This window comes from Cherax quadricarinatus, unplaced genomic scaffold, assembly GCF_038502225.1.
Source record: "Cherax quadricarinatus isolate ZL_2023a unplaced genomic scaffold, ASM3850222v1 Contig153, whole genome shotgun sequence".
Classification (NCBI taxonomy): Eukaryota; Metazoa; Arthropoda; class Malacostraca; order Decapoda; family Parastacidae; genus Cherax; species Cherax quadricarinatus.
In genome coordinates, this window is record NW_027195179.1 from 20,151 (window position 1) to 37,154 (window position 17,004).

Genomic DNA, 17,004 nt, shown 5'->3' on the forward strand with positions numbered 1-17,004 from the left:
TAAAAAAAGGACACCTAGAACACTATAATTATCAGAAGAGATGCACTGTATGGTGATAAAACAAAGACACTTGTCACAACTAAGATAAAAGAACTTAGAATGGAAGAGACAAACATGCAAGTACAACAAAGAAAACTGACATGCCAATTAAGCAGACATACACAATATGGAGAGGTCTTATTGGACATTTCACTCTAGAGTAATTATTTATATGCAGCTATTCTATCATACTTACTTGGCAATCTTGTCTGCTATTGTTTGAGGCATGTGGATGTTTGGCATGTTAGAGATAGGCATATGAAGAACAGAGTTAGGTGTTGAAGCAATAACTCCATACAGTTTGCTTAAAGCCTGGCGGGCAGCAGCAGCTTTAGCCAACTTCTTGCTGTTACCTGTGGATGATGAATTAACCAATATTATTGGAATGATAAAAAATTAAAAAAATAGTTACTTTTGTTTGAAGACACAAACAGAGACAGACAGACAGACAGACAGACAGACAGACAGACACACACACACACACACACACACACACACACACACACACACACACATTAATGAAGGGCAACTTTGAGACTAAAGGATTTATTTCATTATCAATATCATGATCCACACAGCAGGGATCATGTATATATCAAGCCTAATGCAATGCTTGAAGTATCTTGTACAAGAATATGTATTCCATAGTAGAGTACCAACCCTTGTAGTTATCTTTCAAAAACAACCAAAGCAGAGAAAAGAAGAGAAGACAATTATAGATAAATCACATTACAAAAACTGAAGAGAACTGGGGTGGATATTTAAGAATTTGGTAAGGCAAACAAAAGGTTTAATTGGTTGTAAAAACAAGCTACAAATAAGAAAATAAACCTTAGCCATTAGTAGGTTAATGCATAACAAAATGTTAAATATAGAATTTTTAAAGATGTAAAAACAACAAGAGCAGAATTAATTAAAAATATACAAAGAAAGTGAAATGATTAGAAACAGCAGACACAATTAGTAAAACAGTGAAATAAAACTAAAAATTAATAGTAAGATTTGAGAATAAAGAAGTTTCAAACCCACAAGTCATTCTTTTTGGCAGATTTAATTAGATTCTGAACAATGCAGGTGCATAAGGAAAATATTCAGGTTGAACAATTGTGCATTTTAAGTGTGCTAAGCAATTAAAGAAATACTGAAACTGATAAATATGTTTCCAATCACTTTCCTGGCATTACTGAAGTTTATTCATCCATTCTCTTCCTATTAATTAATTTGTGACAAATGGTTTGAAAACCAACAAGTTGAAGATTGAGATACTCGTGTAACATATTGGACTGATGAAGCCACTGCGTGGCAAAACGTTTCTTTAATATAGATTTTCATGTGTTGCATATGTTTCTCAATCTTCAATAAGATTTGTATTTAAATTAAAATACTAAATTTAGTTTTTCACCAACTATTCTAGCATTCAAAATGCTACATATTATCTACATTATCTAGCACTCACTAATACAGGTACACCAACAATCTTTCAGTAAGTGATGGTCCAGCACCTCTGGGTCCGGACAAAATTATGAGGGCATCTGAAATTACCAGGACTGCCAGACTAGTTTACTGGGTGGCCACAGATGGCAGTGTGTAGGTGTTCACTTGTATAGTTTACACTGAAGTTGACGGAAATGATCCCTTGATTTTGGACAATTCTAGCTTTATTTTGCTTACATTTAACCCCTGCTATGGCTTCTAAGAAAGATGCAAGAGTCAGTGGTGTAGCTGCAAACTTGTTAATAGTAATATCTAATAAGTTGACTTGTCAGGTGACTTAATCCAAGGCCTTGAACAATGCACGTTCATTATGGAGGAAGAGTATACGACTATTTGACACATGGGAAATCACATAAGTATAGTTCAAAGCACAGGAAACAACTTCACTTTAGTGAAATGTCTCAAAAGATTAGCTCCAGAGTACTAGTTTTGTAATTACATTAATTACCAAAATAAACCTTGGTGCTTTAGAGACAATGGACATGTATAATTAGTGGGTCAGAGGTGTATTGTTCAGTTATTATTACTTAACCTCTGTTAGTCCTGTAAAATGGATTATCTGGCAAGATGTACCTGTAATATCCTACTATACTATTTGTTGATTTAAATCTCTTTCTCTTTCTCTGATTAAAGTGAAATCTTATATCAAGATAAAAATACAAGATACACCTAGGAAAGTTTTAGCAAAATTAATTGGAAACATAGACCCTAATTTACCTCCTGCTCAATGCAAAACTCAAAATCAAGATCTGTGCCTATAAATCAACTAATAACCATATCCAACATGCCCCAAGTGCAACTCAATTTATGCACACACACTAATGTAAAATACTTAAAAAATAAAACAGCTTATCAGAAGTAACCAAAAGCCTCCACAATTCACATTCAAATTTAAAAAAGTTCTTAAAGGTGGCTGTCTTGTCTCCATGCATGTTTCCCCAGTAGTAAAATCATCTACTTATATCACTCCCTTTCCTATAATATAATCCCTTCTATAAACTGTTATTTAATTATACAAAAACAATCATACTGCACCTCAAGTATGTATATCAAATTTATTCATTCCTACATCAACTACAGGCTTAAATTGTTCAATAATGTACTGAGCATTAATTATAGTTTATACTTTATTTCAAGTCTTACCTGAGCAACCATGCAAACTAATCTATCAGAATATTACATAGATTCAAGTATCGAATGTTACACACAGTCTATCTGTGTTAACCCTCTGACTGTCGAGACCCCTGTTCTAAAACTTGCTCTGTGTCGAAGAATTAAAAAAAAAAATCTGAAATGATAGGGGATCCTTTCCCAATAATAATGACACCAAAAGTTCGAAATTTGATTGAAAACTTGCGGAATTATGCTCTCGAGAAGGTACGCATCGGCAATTTCACCCAATTTGAGCCCTATTTTCGGCCAATTCTGGTGTTCCAGTCAACCAAACTCAAAGATATTTCTTTAGAACTCCATTTGTTACGATAAGATTTCATTCGTATTTTTAACCCCTGAGGGTTAGCCACCCAGGATAACCCAAGAAAGTTAGTGCGTCTTCAAGGACTTTCTAACTTATTTCCATTGGGGTCCTCAATCTTGTCCCCCACGATGCGACCCACGCCAGTCGACTAACACCCAGGTACCTATTTGCTGCTAGGTGAACAGGACAACAGGTATAAGGAAACGCGTCAAAATGTTTCCACCCACCAGGAATCGAACCCGGGCCCTCCATGTGTGAAGCGGGAGCTTTAGCCACCAGGCCACTGGGCCTGGTGGCCCATTTACTGATTTCAACTAATCAAAGTGTTTAGAAATTAGCAATTTGGCCAATTTCATGTAAGTTAAAAAAAAGATGCCTATGTATTTCAAAATAGTGCCCAGAATGAACAATGCAGACATTTCTAGCACTAAAATAACATTTTCTCTGTTCATCAGTCATGTCTCCAGGCCCCTTTTATATTACTTTTGCTTTCTGTTTTGAATTTTTATTCACACAAAAAATAGAAGATTTACTGTTATGCAGACTACTGCATTATTGTAATAATTGTATAAATAACATCAACCCATTCGTGACTGCATATTAGATTGGCTAGCTGGACACTTATTGGACAATGATGTCATTTGTTTACTCTTGAACATCGGCAAAAAATCAAATATTTCCACTACTTTGAGCTCAATTTCAAGGTCTTTTTTATCGTGAAACCAATCAAAATCATCTCTATTTCTGTAATAGGTTTCCTGTTTTATCAAATGCAACCAAGAAAACGAGAATACAACCATATACTGCATACTATACGAAAATACACCTCAAATTCGGCGTTTTAATCCAAAAACACAGTCGGAGTTTTTTTTTCTCATTATGCACTGCGTGCTGCAGGATTCTTTTTATACTGCGTACACTGACCACACAGACCCATTCTCTCACATGTGGGCCTACCAGCTTTCTCCCGCTTGATTTGAAGCCGCTAGAATTTTGGAGTATAAATAAGTCAAAAACACTGGCTCGTCAAAAACAGTCAAAGGGTTAATTAAACCCTTTCAGGGTTGGAGCCAGGGTTGGTGCCGTACTAGTATGTATAAATTCTAGTGCCTTCAAATCTTGTGAGAGAAAGCTGGTAGGCCTACATATGAAAGAATGGGTCTATGTAGTCAGTGTGCACAGTATAAAAAAAATTCTGTAGCACACAGTGCATAATGAAAAAAAAAAAAAACTCTGACCGTGTTTCTGCTTCAACCCTTTCAGGGTCCGTGCCATAGATCTGTGGCTTTACGTTGAGGGTCCAAACCATAGATCTACGCCATGAGCTCAGCTCACTCTGATAAGCTGTGAGCGGTAAATTTGGGCCTAGATATGAGAGAATACATCTATATGCTATGTATGCACCACATAAAACAAATCCTGCAGCACACAGTGCATAATAGAAAAAAAACAGAGACCGTAATTTTCAATTAAAACAGCGACTTTGCACTGTTTTTTCCATGTGTTTTTTATAGTTGTATTTGCGATTTCTTGGTCTCATTTAATAGAATGGAAGATATTTTACAGAAATACAGATGATTTTGATTGGTTTTAGTACTGAAAATGGCTTAAAACTGAGCTCAAAGTAGCGGGAATGTTAAATTTTTGCCGATGTTCAAGAGTAAACAAATGACCTCACATCTAATACACGCCACCTGGTGGGTCTAATATACGTTCACAAATGTGCTGATATTATTTATACAATTATTACAATATTGCATGACAGTAAATCTTCTATTTTTTGGTTTGAATAAAAATTCACTATGCAAATTAAAAATCAAAATGGAATTCATTTGTCAAGCCTGAAAATGTAACTAATGAACAGAGGAAATGTTAGTTTAGTGCCAGGAATGCCTGTATTGTTTATTCTGGACCCTATTTTGAAATTGAAATACAGTGGACCCCCGCATAACGATTACCTCCGAATGCGACCAATTATGTAAGTGTATTTATGTAAGTGCGTTTGTACGTGTATGTTTGGGGGTCTGAAATGGACTAATCTACTTCACAATATTTCTTATGGGAACAAATTCGGTCAGTACTGGCACCTGAACATACTTCTGGAGTGAAAAAATATCGTTAACCGGGGGTCCACTGTATTTGGAACTTTGCACTAAATTGGCCAAATTACAATTTCCAATCACTATTTTGTAGTTGAAACAGTTGAGCTGGCGATTTCTTGTGCTCAATTGATTTTGCATCAGCAAAATCACCGATGCATAAATATCGCCAACACATCAAAATTCGCAAGAGCATAATTTTGTCAATTTTCCATCAAATTTCATAATTTTTGTTTTATTACCTCCACACACTGGACACTGGTGCGCACTTTGAAATTTGGTCCAATACATGTCAACTGGAGAGTCTAACATTCTTTCACAACTGTGATGATATTATTTATACCATTTCTACACTAATGCAGTAGTCTCCATAACAGTAAATCTATTTTTTTGTGAGAATAAAAATTCAAAGTGGAAAGCAAAAGAAATGTGTGAGGCCTGGGGACATGACTAATGAACAGAGGAAATGTTATTTTAGTGCCAGGAATGTCTTTCTTGTTTATTCTGGACCCTATTTGGAAATTGGCATCTTTTGAAATTTGTGTGAAATTGGCAAAATTGCCAATTTCTGACCACTTTATTGGATAGTCGAAATTGGTAAATGGGTGGTTTCTTGCACTCATTCGTTAGAAAAATTGGAGTTCTAGTGAAATAGTTATGATTTCTGTCGACTGGTACATTAGAATTGGCTGAAAATAGGGATCAAAGTGGGCGAAATCGCCCACTTTGATCGCTATTTGATCGCGAGAGCATAATTCCGTAAGTTCTCCATCAAATTTCATAATTTTGGTGTGATTATGATCAGGAAAAGATTCTCTATCATTTCATAAGATTTTTTTTTTTTTAAAGTTTCCGACCCTGAGAACAAGTTTAGGAGAGGACCTGTCGACCTTGAAAGGGTTACAATAAAAATTCTCTGCCATCCAATTAAAAACAGTACAATCACAATAACATTAACACTGACTTTCCAATTCATCAGGACTATGGTAAAACCGACTTGAACTTTATATCTAATTTATGCAGAAAATAATTTAAGTATAGCTTAGTATACTCCTCAGCAGTATTTTTAATGCACAGTATTTCACAGCTATGAAGATATGCTTACATTTCTTTGCCAGATTTGCAGGAAATGCTAACCATACAAGGGTCATCTAAAATGTGATAATGTACTCCTTTGCAAAGAATTACTGATTTGTACAACAAATGTGCACAGATGTTTGCTAATAAAATAAACTTCAATTCAAATTGTTACCCCCATATAAAATGAACACATCTCAGTTAATTCCAAACAGAATCTTTACTCACTTCCAAAATAAAGTACTGTACTACACTGCCCATAACTTCAATTTATGGTTTAGTAATACAGGAAGGCCCCACTTATACGGCTGGTTAGGTTCCAGGCTACCGCCGTAAAGCGGAAACCGCCATAAAGTGGAACACCCTTTTTTTCCACTTACAAATGCATACAAACACTAGGTAACAAGTTTACACTAACATATATTATGTTAGCAATAGAACCAGGCATCAAAAAACAATAAAATAGTACAATACACACATAGTGCACTCATTACTTACCTTAAAATATTTATAGTCTTAATCTAGGGTGAGACAAGTAGTATTTATTGTAAGAAATCAAGTGTGGTATGTATGGTAGTCAGCCAGGCTACCATGCCAGGCTACCATACCAGGCCACCCCACCCACACATACAATTCTATGATATTTAAGCATCCCAGAGCAATAAAATGTATATACAGTTCACTCATTACTTACCTTAAAATATAGGGTGAGATGAGTAGTATTTATTGTAAAAAATCAAGTGTGGTATGTATGGTAGTCAGCCGGGCTACCATACCAGGCCAACCCACCTACACATAATATTCTATTACATTTAAGCATCCCAGAGCGATAAAATGTATTTACAGTTCACTCATTACTTACCTTAAAATATTTGTAGTCTTAATGTTGGGTCAGGAGTAAGTAAATGAGATAAAATGAATAAATGAGAGAGAGAAAGAATGAGTGCATGAGAGAGGACAGGCGCAGAGTTATGTAAACAAACCAAGCGAAGGTAAGTTTTGTAAACAAAGTGTACACGTCTGGTTTGTGTACAAGTTACATTGTGTACAGGTTGTCTCTACATTGATACGGTAGAATAAATAAAGAAGAACACTCCCATTCTCATGTAACATCATTTTGAGAAGAAATGATGCTCTGAGTGAAGGCAATGGAAATAAGTCACTCTGACTTTTTTGGGTTATCCTAGGTTCTCTACACATATGTTGTTATGTATGATAATCTATGTAACTGTATTTGTGTATACCTGAATAAACTTACTTACATACATACGAAAGGAATAATTTTCTACAGTTACCCCCAGTAACACATTTTCTCTTATGTTAGATTAGAGAAAATGTTATTCTTGGCATAACTTGTACAAGTTATCTGGCTACCACATCTCATATTTATGTTTATTTATTCTATTGTAGGGTGTATTTATCATCTTTTTATGTTATGTATCGTGTTTATTATATAATTTTGAAAAAAATATCATGGATGGATTAATGAAAATGTGTATATTAACGTAATATACAACATTTAATGAGACTCGGTGATTATTATTATTATTATTATTATTATTATTATTATTATTATTATTATTATTATTAGCATTTCTAATATGGCGTCACTTGTGCAAGTCGTCTGCTACCACATCTCATATTTATGTTTATTTATTCTATTGTGGGGTGTATTTATCATCTTTTTATGTTATGTATCGTGTTTATTATATAATTTTGAAAAAATATCATAGATGGATTAATGAAAATGTGTATTTAACGTAATATACAACATTTAAATGAGACTCGATGATTATTATTATCATTACTAATATGACGTCTGGAGACATAAGACACTTACTGATTTTAATGTGTACCTGCATGCCAGCACAGTATGTAAGTTTATTTAAGTACAGGTATACATAAGTATAATTATCAGAGTATATATAAAATATGAAATAACTTTTAAAAACATTTGAAATTTTGGAGTTTCCAGACAAAATGGAGAGACTTAGTGCTTACTGAGCTCACGAAGAATGTAAACAAACAGGATGGGGCGCCGTGACCGTATTAGAAAGTCAGGTGGGGGGAGCCGTATAGCGAGTTTTGGTCATAATTTGAAATGACCGTATTAGCGGAACGCCGTAAAGCGGGGCCTTCCTGTACCTTTTTTTATTATCACACTGGCCGATTCCCACCAAGGCAGGGTGGCCCGAAAAAGAAAAACTTTCACCATCATTCACTTCAACACTGTCTTGCCAGAAGGGTGCTTTACACTACAGTTTTTAAACTGCAACATTAACACCTCTCCTTCAGAGTGCAGGCACTGTACTTCCCATCTCCAGGACTCAAGTCCGGCCTGCCGGTTTCCCTGAACCCCTTCATAAATGTTACTTTGCTCACACTCCAACAGCACATCAAGTATTAAAAACCATTTGTCTCCATTCACTCCTATCAAACACGCTCATGCATACCTGCTGGAAGTCAAAGCCCCTCGCACACAAAACCTCCTTTACCCCCTCTCTCCAACCTTTCCTAGGCCGACCCCTACCCCGCCTTCCTTCCACTACAGACTGATACACTCTTGAAGTCATTCTGTTTCGCTCCATTCTCTCTACATGTCCGAACCACCTCAAAAACCCTTCCTCAGCCCTCTGGACAACAGTTTTGGTAATCCCGCACCTCCTCCTAACTTCCAAACTACGAATTCTCTGCATTATATTCACACCACACATTGCCCTCAGACATGACATCTCCACTGCCTCCAGCCTTCTCCTCGCTGCAACATTCATCACCCATGCTTCACACCCATATAAGAGCGTTGGTAAAACTATACTCTCATACATTCCCCTCTTTGCCTCCAAGGACAAAGTTCTTTGTCTCCACAGACCCCTAAGTGCACCACTCACTCTTTTCCCCTCATCACTTCTACGATTCACCTCATCTTTCATAGACCCATCCGCTGACACGTCCACTCCCAAATATCTGAATACATTCACCTCCTCCATACTCTCTCCCTCCAATCTGATATTCAATCTTTCATCACCTAATCTTTTTGTTATCCTCATAACCTTACTCTTTCCTGTATTCACTTTTAATTTTCTTCTTTTGCACACCCTACCAAATTCATCCACCAATCTCTGCAACTTCTCCTCAGAATCTCCCAAGAGCACAGTGTCATCCGCAAAGAGCAGCTGTGACAACTCCCACTTTGTGTGTGATTCTTTATCTTTTAACTCCACGCCTCTTGCCAAGACCCTCGCATTTACTTCTCTTACAACCCCATGTATAAATATATTAAACAACCACGGTGACATCACACATCCTTATCTAAGGCCTACTTTTATTGGGAAATAATTTCCTTCTTTCCTACATACTCTAACTTGAGCCTCACTATCCTCGTAAAAACTCTTCACTGCTTTCAGTAACCTACCTCCTACACCATACACTTGCAACATCTGCCACATTGCCCCCCTATCCACCCTGTCATACACCTTTTCCAAATCCATAAATGCCACAAAGACCTCTTTAGCCTTATCTAAATACTGTTCACTTATATGTTTCACTGTAAACACCTGGTCCACACACCCCCTACCTTTCCTAAAGCCTCCTTGTTCATCTGCTATCCTATTCTCCGTCTTACTCTTAATTCTTTCAATAATAACTCTACCATACACTTTACCAGGTATACTCAGCAGACTTATCCCCCTATAAATTTTACACTCTCTTTTATCCCCTTTGCCTTTATACAAAGGAACTATGCATGCTCTTTGCCAATCCCTAGGTACCTTACCCTCTTCCATACATTTATTAAATAATTGCACCAACCACTCCAAAACTATATCCCCACCTGCTTTTAACATTTCTATCTTTATCCCATCCATCCCGGCTGCCTTACCCCCTTTCATTTTACCTACTGCCTCACGAACTTCCCCCACACTCACAACTGGTTCTTCCTCACTCCTACAAGATGTTATTCCTCCTTGCCCTATACACGAAATCACAGCTTCCCTATCTTCATCAACATTTAACAATTCCTCAAAATATTCCCTCCATCTTCCCAATACCTCTAACTCTCCATTTAATAACTCTCCTCTCCTCTTTTTAACTGACAAATCCATTTGTTCTCTAGGCTTTCTTAACTTGTTAATCTCACTCCAAAACTTTTTCTTATTTTCAACAAAATTTGTTAATATCTCACCCACTCTTTTTTTTACTATGTGCACTTAAAAAGATCTAAATATCTACAACTAATTTATTGATATTAGTAATAAACAGTTCAGAGAAGAGGCTAAGGACAGTGCTGATAGCTGACCAGACTTCATACACGATTATCTATTACTAACATCAACCTGCATGGTCAGAACTTGTCATTATTTCCTATAAAAGCCTGTATTACAACACGAATGCCCACTGGCAGAACAAGCTGGAATACCCAAGATGTTGAGGACATCTGAAAGCAGCAGCAATTTGCTGCAAATGTTAAAATATTTTTGCTGTTACCACTGCAGAAAGTCACAGGGAGGTACTACAGTCCTGCCAAGTGGTAGGATTGCTGGTGTCTTATCTGTCTCATAAACATGAAAGATTTCAGGTACATCTTGCTGCTTCTACTTACACTTGGGTCACACTACACATGCATGTACAAGCATACAGTAGACTGTCATTTAGCACGAGTTTATTTGGCATGATTTGGGTATAGCACGATCGAAGAATTGCAGCACAATTTATGTAACACGTCGTAAGATGAATTTAACATGGTTCAGTTTGGGGGAAGGAAAACAAACTGCCCTTTTCCTCAAGTGGCCGCCTTGTTGTGGATCAGAGGGGGAGACCTCCCGCCGTCCCCAGCCATCATCCCCCCGACACCACCCCAGCATTCATACTTCATACGTGTCCAGTCCAACTTCTCTGCTACAAGCTTGTGATTGTGTATTGATCTTTTAATTGCTACATCTTGTATCTGCCAAGCAATCATAACACCCAGTAGGCATACCAGTGTTGCTCAAAGCGGCAAGAAAAGATGTAAGCACTTAAGTCTTAGAATTAACGAAGGAAACAAAGATATTAGACAAGATATAACCTGTGGCCATAATGAAGTGTTACTTTGTACACATAAAAAGAGGTAAACGTAAGTTTGTGTGACTGACTGACTTACTGATCGACTTGACTGACTGAATGACATGACTGACTGAATGACAAAGTTAGACACTCCAGTACAACCATCAACTTCAGTACCAGAACCTCTACCATCCACCTCAGTCCAGTAGGGCCACAGCATTAACTCTCCACACTCTTCACAATCATCCACAAACACCAGCACCCACAATTTAAGGTAAGAAATACTATTACTTTTGTTACATTTGTAGTCTTAAGCAGTAAAAACAACATAATACATCACAACAATGAACTACAATTACATATTCACTTTTATTTTAGTAAGATGTGGAGGCCTAAAAAAAAGTTGTTTAACTTTTTTGGGGCTCTCAGGAATGTAACCCTATTTTTCCCTTAAGTTCTTCAGTTCATCTCATACGTTTTTTTTACCTAACACAGCATTTTCAGTAACGTAATTACCGTGTTAAATGACGGTCTACTGTATATATATACACACCCCTTTGGGTTTTCTTCTATTTTCTTTCTAGTTCTTGTTCTTGTTTATTTCCTCTCATCTCCATGGGGAAGTGGAACAGCATTCTTCCTCCATAAGCCATGTGCGTCGTAAGAGGAGACTAAAATGTTGGGAGCAAGGAGCTAGTAGCCCCTTCTCCTGTATATATTACTAAATGTAAAAGGAGAAACTTTAGTTTTTCATTTTAAGCCACCCCTCCTCGGTGGGATAAGTCAGTGTGTTGGAAGAAAGAAGACAGATACAGAATACACTTCAGAATTGTGACCCAAGGCCCTTTAATGATAAATACTGTATATAATTCACCATATAAACTTCCAGTTGCTATAGGTAGTCTCTACTGCAACTGATACTGAAAAAATTTTCATTATCGCCTTTCCATTGATTTGCCTAGTAACATGTTATTCCTAACCTTAACATCGTAAGTGCAGTGGAACCCTGGTTTTCATCTGGTGCGGAAATCATACAATCCGAATTTCAAGCACTTTTTTCTGCGAAATTTCCCCCGGGTTTATTACATCCACTCGGAAATCGTTGATACCAGACATGTGCGCTTGGGCTGCTCATACGTTCGTGACTCACTCTTGGGCACATTAAATGTCTTATATTACGTTAATATAGACATTTTCACTAATCCATCTATGATATCCTCTTCAAAATTATACAAGAAACACGTTACATAGCATATAAACGTGCAATCTTTATATGCCATCAAGGGGCGAGTCAGTGGAGGCAAAACGTTACACTTTTTCTGTACCAGCGTTAGAGAAAACGTATACGAATCTGCGTCTGGCCCAGTCACTCCCCCACTCCGCTTTTGTTTACAATTCTTGGCATGAATTATTCATTACTTCTCCCTTTTGTTTATGATGGCATCTAAGGTAGTTGTTAGAAACTATTAAAATCGGTGAACATGGTATGTCAATGGTAATTATATGGCTGTGGGCCGCAGTGTATGTAGCCAGTAGGTATAGCCTAGGCGGACTAATCCACCTGGGACTACAAATAAATGCTACTCACCTCTCGCCCTACATAAAGACTACAAATATTTTAAGGTAAGTAATGAATGTACTGTGTATGTACTTTGCTTTTTATCATTTTTTAATGCCTAGTTCTATTACTAACTTAATATAAGTTAGTGTAAACTTGACAACCCTATGCCTGCTGTGGAATCTATTGTGGCTTTGAGGAAGTCCATGGGGTTAGATGCGAGTGGCCAGGATGTGGAAGAGTTGGTGGACAACCACAGGGAAGAGCTAACCACTGAAGAGCTGCAACACTATAGCTATTCTCTATAAAATTTATTTTTTGTTAATATTTTTGGGTGTTTGAAACGGATTAATTGAATTTAAATTATTTCTTATGAGAAATATTACTTCGGCTTTCGTCCATTTCAGATTTCAGCCAACCTCTGGAACAGATTAAGGATGAAAACCGGGGGTCTACTGTATCTTAATATTTTAAGCTGTCATATCTGGGCACCTCTGCAAAGACAGTGATTATGTGTGAATGATGGTGAAAGTGTATCTTTCTTTTTTGGGTCACCCAGCCTCGGTGGGAGATGGCTGGATGGCCCAAAAAAAGGTAGTAAAAACAAAGATGTGCCAAATACTGTACTGGACAGTTGTAAGAAATATGAGAATGATAGACTGTGCTATATTATAGTAAGCAATTTGAGAATGAGTGATGTTGAAAACGGTTCCATTTTTTGGTCACTGCCTCAGCGGGAAACAGTTAGAAACAGAAAAAAAAAAAAAAGAAAACACCGCAGAAAGAACTCCAGAAAGTGTAATAAAACTGGGAACTCGAGAAAGGATACAAGAGCAAAGAGTACCACTTGGAAGAAAACAACACATGGAATTCAAGAAAAAAAGCCTATAGTAGTACACAAAACAAGTTCCCTGAATAACAGAATAACACCAGTTCATACAAATCTGGCAAACATTTATATGGCCCTCATAAATCTAAACAATATACCTACCAAGGAACTTCACGTATCAGCCACTAATTCAGAACAGTGCCACTGTGGAACCCTCACCTATCCAAATACTGAGTAAAATGAAAGCTGTGAATATTGATGGAGCCAAATGTTGATTTAATAAGGAAAGACTGTATGAGTTAGATTTTTTGGTCTCTGTAGCTAAACAAGGAATGTGACCACAAGATAAAAAAAATCTATACCTGGGTCAGATCTTGAAAAAAAAAAAAAAAAAAAAAAAAAAGAGACAAATGCAGTTTGCACACACACACACACACACGCACATGCACACGCACACACACACATATCCAAGTTTATCAATATTAATCAATCTGAAGGACGAAAAAATCAAATCAATTTAAAACAGGGTGATCAGGGAGCTTTTCTGTCATGGACAGCCTTTTAAAGGAAATTATCATTAGATAACAATTAGATACACAAACATGAATCAAACATTACCCTTCAAAATATAATGGTAAAATACAGACTATCATACCTGTGCCTTCAAACAACTGTCCATCCACAGTAACTTGGTATGTGAAAGTCTTGGAATGAGGATCTCCAGACTCTTGTTTTAACATATACTCCACACCCTGTCTTAACTCATTTAAGAGCATAATGGGGTTCTTCGAAGTTTGTGATGGTCCTGAGGGAGATGATGTTGAAGGAGGAGTGCTGGAACCCGGAGAAGAGTCCACTGTTGTTGTCGTCGGTCTTGTAGATGTCACCTCCTGTAAGCCATAGCACTGGCACCCTTAAGACGGCACAATGGCCGAACCGAAATAAAATTTGGCACCAGGCTTCACGCCACCACTTTTGCAACCAACAAATATACAGCCCCCATCAGCATGGGTTTGACTGAGCAGGGGCACAAAGAAAAAGGAAAGGCAAAAATGTTGAAAACCCTAAAATTTAGAGAAATATTTTAAAAGGACTAAAGAAGTTAGATATATGTACAGTACAATGAGAAACACAAAATCATTCACAAATGCTCACAACTATTCAGAAAGAACAAAATCATTCACAAATGCTCAACTATTCAGAGGCTATGCACTATACTAGTGAAAGCAATAACGAACCTTCAAGCAAGAGGAAGAATGAGAATCCACTTAAGACTCTGCATCAATCCAATGTGGGAAACAATTTCAGAATCAGATACTAGGGAATGTGAAGCAATTCATACAATATATTTAAAAATTGTAAACAGTCATAATCACAGTCCATTCTCTCTTATTGGTTTCTTTTCTTGAAATGCCAACTTCCTTGCAAAACAATTCCATTTCAATTCAATTCTCTTGTACCTTTTCCCTTCTCTATATTCACAGCTAAGTAATCTAAACGACAATAACTAGACTAAGATACTCCTCAAATTTTTTTAAAATTTTCAACATTTCTAAGGCAACTTTTGAATATACCACAGCTTAAGGAATGGAAGTAAATATATCTTTATAGATTCTGCATAATATTGCACCTGCTTCTTATGCATAAAGGAACTTCTTAATGATACAACAATACAATTATTTACTATAATGAAAACATGAAATTTCTACATACAATAATTTAAATAAACTAAAAATCTTGATGGTATTAGAGAGGAGTGATCAAAAGCAGGGCTTCAGAAATGATATAGTGTTGATAACAATCAACAGGAGGCACTCTTTAACGACAAATATATCCAAAGATATATTACTATACACACTCAGTAGCCCATTAAACAGAACCGAGACTGCTGTGGAGATGTTGCTAGGGAAGTGGTACAGTAACTTCAAGATGCTATAGGATATGTGAATTATTACAATTAGATAGGTGTAACTGATTTACATTATTTTTTTATTGTTACTTTTATCCACACTATCATTTAATTAACCCTCCCTTCCAATACAACTTTTCCATCCTTTCTGGGCAACTAATCCTCTCTTCTTATATTTCAACAAACTCATTTTAAGATGCTACACTTCATTAAAAAAAATACTAGTGGTCATTGAAATTTTATTTATTCAGCAAAACCATGATACATATCCTGACTTGAAATCATATACAAAAAATATGCTTTACTTTGTCACCATTTAACAAAATTTGGAATGCTTCTAAGTATGTCAGCTAAACAATATCTATAATGTTGGGGTGCCTGGCAAGTTTGTCCAATATATAAGGGAAATGGGGACATGATAAACTAATAACTGTAGAAGAGATAAAAGCTTGAGTATACCAGATAAAGTTTACTGTAAAAATATTACTGAAAAGGTTATAAGCCACACAAAGTAAGACTATAAGAGTAAGGAGGATTTATGAAGGGTAGATGTAGTAGACCCTAGGTAGTAGGTTGGTAGACAGCAACCACCCAGAGAAGTACTACTGTCCTGCCAAGTGAGTGTAAAATGAAAGCCTGTAATTGTTTTACATGATGGTAGGATTGCTGGTGTCTTTTTTCTGTCTCATAAACATGCAAGATTTCAGGTATGTCTTGCTACTTCTACTTACACTTAGGTCACACTACACATACATGTACAAGCATATATATACACACCCCTTTGGGTTTTCTTCTGTTTTCTTACTAGTTCTTGTTCTTGTTTATTTCCTCTTATCTCCATTGGGTAGTGGAACAGAATTCTTCCTCTGTAAGCCTTGCGTGTCATAAGAGGCGATTAACATGCCAGGAGAAAGGGGCTAGTAACCCCTTTCTCCTGTATACTTTACTAAGGTTAAAAAGAGAAACTTTTGCTTTTCTTTTTGGGCCACCCTGCCTCAGTGGGATTTAAGAACATAAGAAAGGAGGAACACTACAACAGGCCTATTGACCCATACTTGACAGGTCCTTTACAATCCATCCCACTAACAAAACATTTGCCCAACATGACACACGAAATCGTAATGACACGATTGCAAACAAACCATACCCCGGCCGGGGTATGGTTCATTTGCCCAACCTAATTTTCAATGCCACCCAAGAAATAAGCTCTGATAACTCTATTCACTCTCATATGCAAGTCCCATTCAAATCTAACCCCTCTCACTCGTGTATTTATCCAACCTATATTTGAAACTACCCAAGGTTTTAGCCTCAATAACCCAACTAGGTAGACTGTTCCACTCATCAACTACCCTATTTCCAAACCAATACTTTCCTACATCCCTTCTAAATCTAAACTTGTCCAATTTGAATCCATTACTGCGGGTTCTCTCCTAGAGAGATATCCTCAAGATACTAATATCCCCCGTATTAATACCCATC

The 17,004-nt window shown here is 36.8% G+C and overlaps 1 protein-coding gene across 3 annotated transcripts in view; it reads right to left on the reverse strand.

Moving 5' to 3' along the window:
- Positions 1-205: 205 nt before the first annotated feature.
- The window catches only part of LOC128686632 (Adenosine deaminase acting on RNA), a 60,006-nt gene continuing 43,207 nt past the window's right edge, over positions 206-17,004 (reverse strand). The window contains exons 5-6 of one of the 3 annotated variants that reach the window (XM_070080116.1): positions 14,269-14,503; positions 206-392 (exon numbers count right to left, since the gene is read on the reverse strand). In XM_070080116.1, the coding sequence (XP_069936217.1) occupies positions 232-392; positions 14,269-14,503 (396 nt within the window). In that variant the 3' untranslated portion in view covers positions 206-231. The remainder of the gene's footprint in view (positions 393-14,268; positions 14,504-17,004) is intronic. The other 2 variants (XM_070080117.1, XM_070080115.1) reach the window with 2 other exon arrangements.